The sequence below is a fragment of the Equus quagga genome, chromosome 12, assembly GCF_021613505.1.
Source record: "Equus quagga isolate Etosha38 chromosome 12, UCLA_HA_Equagga_1.0, whole genome shotgun sequence".
Lineage (NCBI taxonomy): Eukaryota > Metazoa > Chordata > Mammalia > Perissodactyla > Equidae > Equus > Equus quagga.
Genome location: NC_060278.1, coordinates 49,420,973 through 49,422,556, shown reverse-complemented (window position 1 = coordinate 49,422,556; position 1,584 = coordinate 49,420,973). Strand labels below are relative to the sequence as shown.

Sequence of the window (1,584 nt, the reverse complement as noted above, 5' to 3'; positions counted from 1 at the left end):
CTGTTTTGACTTGCATTTATTTAATTATGTATGAATTTATGAATCATTATGTTAATTTGCATGTAAACTTCTTAGTCATTTCTATTCTTATTAAATTATTCATATTTTTTTCAAATATATTTATAAATGGCCCTTCCCCCAACCCTGGAAATGCTATAGGAAAAATGGGAAAGTTGTTGGCATCAAAGCTTTGTTTAACAACTAACAAAATTATAGTAACTCATGAAAGAAAGAAATAGGTGGGTCTTAGCGTTAAGGGTGGAGTCTCTGCTAACACTGTGATAGGAAATGAGAGGTTATTCATATTTAGCTCATTTTTAGCCTAGCTTATAAATATAGCAGGGCAAAAATAAATAAATAAAATTTTAAAAATGAAATGCAATGTAATAAATTACATTGGACTGCAACCCTTTCTGTCCTTAAGGGAGGAACAGAGTAAAGCCAGAATAAAAGAGAAATCCCTATGTTGTAAAAAACTTATTCCTTTGAGTATATACCAAACTTTCAGACAAAAGCAGATGAAAGACAGGAAAAACATTGTTTCAACCTTTGACACAAACATTTTTTAATGCCTCACTTTCATCGGACAATGTTAAAATACATAGCATGAAGGCACCCCATGCATCTGTTTTTGTAATTGGGTTGTTTTCTATTTGTTGTCTAGTACTTCCTGTTACATTCTTGATATCAATACTTTTTTTGTTATGTGCATTATAGGTATCTGTGTAGCTTGTCTTTTACAGAGACAGTTGCTGCTGTCAGCTCATGCCATTGTCGCCATCAAAAACCTGGCTGATGTCAGTGTCATAGCCTCCAGGTATACTGGCCAGTGAGCTGTGCTGAAGTTTGCTGCCCCCACTGAAGCCACTCCTATTGCTGGTGGCTTCATTCCTGGAAAATTCATTAACCAGATCCAGGCAGCCTTCATGTAGCTGAGACTTCCAATGATTACTGATCCCAGGGCTGACCACGAATCTCTCACAAAAGTGTCTTATGTTAACCTGCAAACCACTCGTCTGTGTAACACAGACTGTCCTCTGCATTCTGTGAACATTGTCATCCCATGCAACAACAAGGGAGCTCACTCATTGGGGCTGGTGTGGGGGACGCTGGCCCAGGGCATTCTGCACATGCGTAGCACCATCTCCTGTAAACACCCGTGGCACGTCATGCCTGATCTCTACTTCTCCAGAGATGCTGAAGACATTAAAAAGGAAGACCAGGCCACTATTGAAAAGGCTATGACCAAGGACGACTTTCAGGGTGAATGGATTGCACCAGCTCCTGAATTGACTGCTACTCAACTCAAGGTACCCTCTCTGCCTATCCAGCAATTCCCTACTGAAGACTGAAGAGTGGCCTGCAGCTCCCACTGCTCAGGCCACTGAATGGGTAGGAACAACCAATGAGTGGTCTTAAGCCATTCTTCCATAGACTCTAACACAGAAATGGAAATAAGGGTAATGGAAAAGAAACAGTTTCTAAAAGGAAAGGAAAACAAACACACCACTCAGGTGATTCTCATAATGCATGCAGTGAATTCAACCACATTAGAAACCAGCTTCAGTCACCACGTGCCAGTGG

General features: G+C 40.2%; 1 protein-coding gene across 1 annotated transcript; it reads left to right on the top strand.

Annotated features, from left to right (window-relative positions):
* Window positions 1-944: 944 nt before the first annotated feature.
* Window positions 945-1,352, top strand: LOC124248412 (40S ribosomal protein SA-like). Its single transcript, XM_046678344.1, has one exon. The coding sequence runs from the start codon at window positions 945-947 to the stop codon at window positions 1,350-1,352; it is 408 nt and encodes a 135-aa protein (XP_046534300.1).
* The last annotated feature ends 232 nt before the right edge of the window (window positions 1,353-1,584 follow it).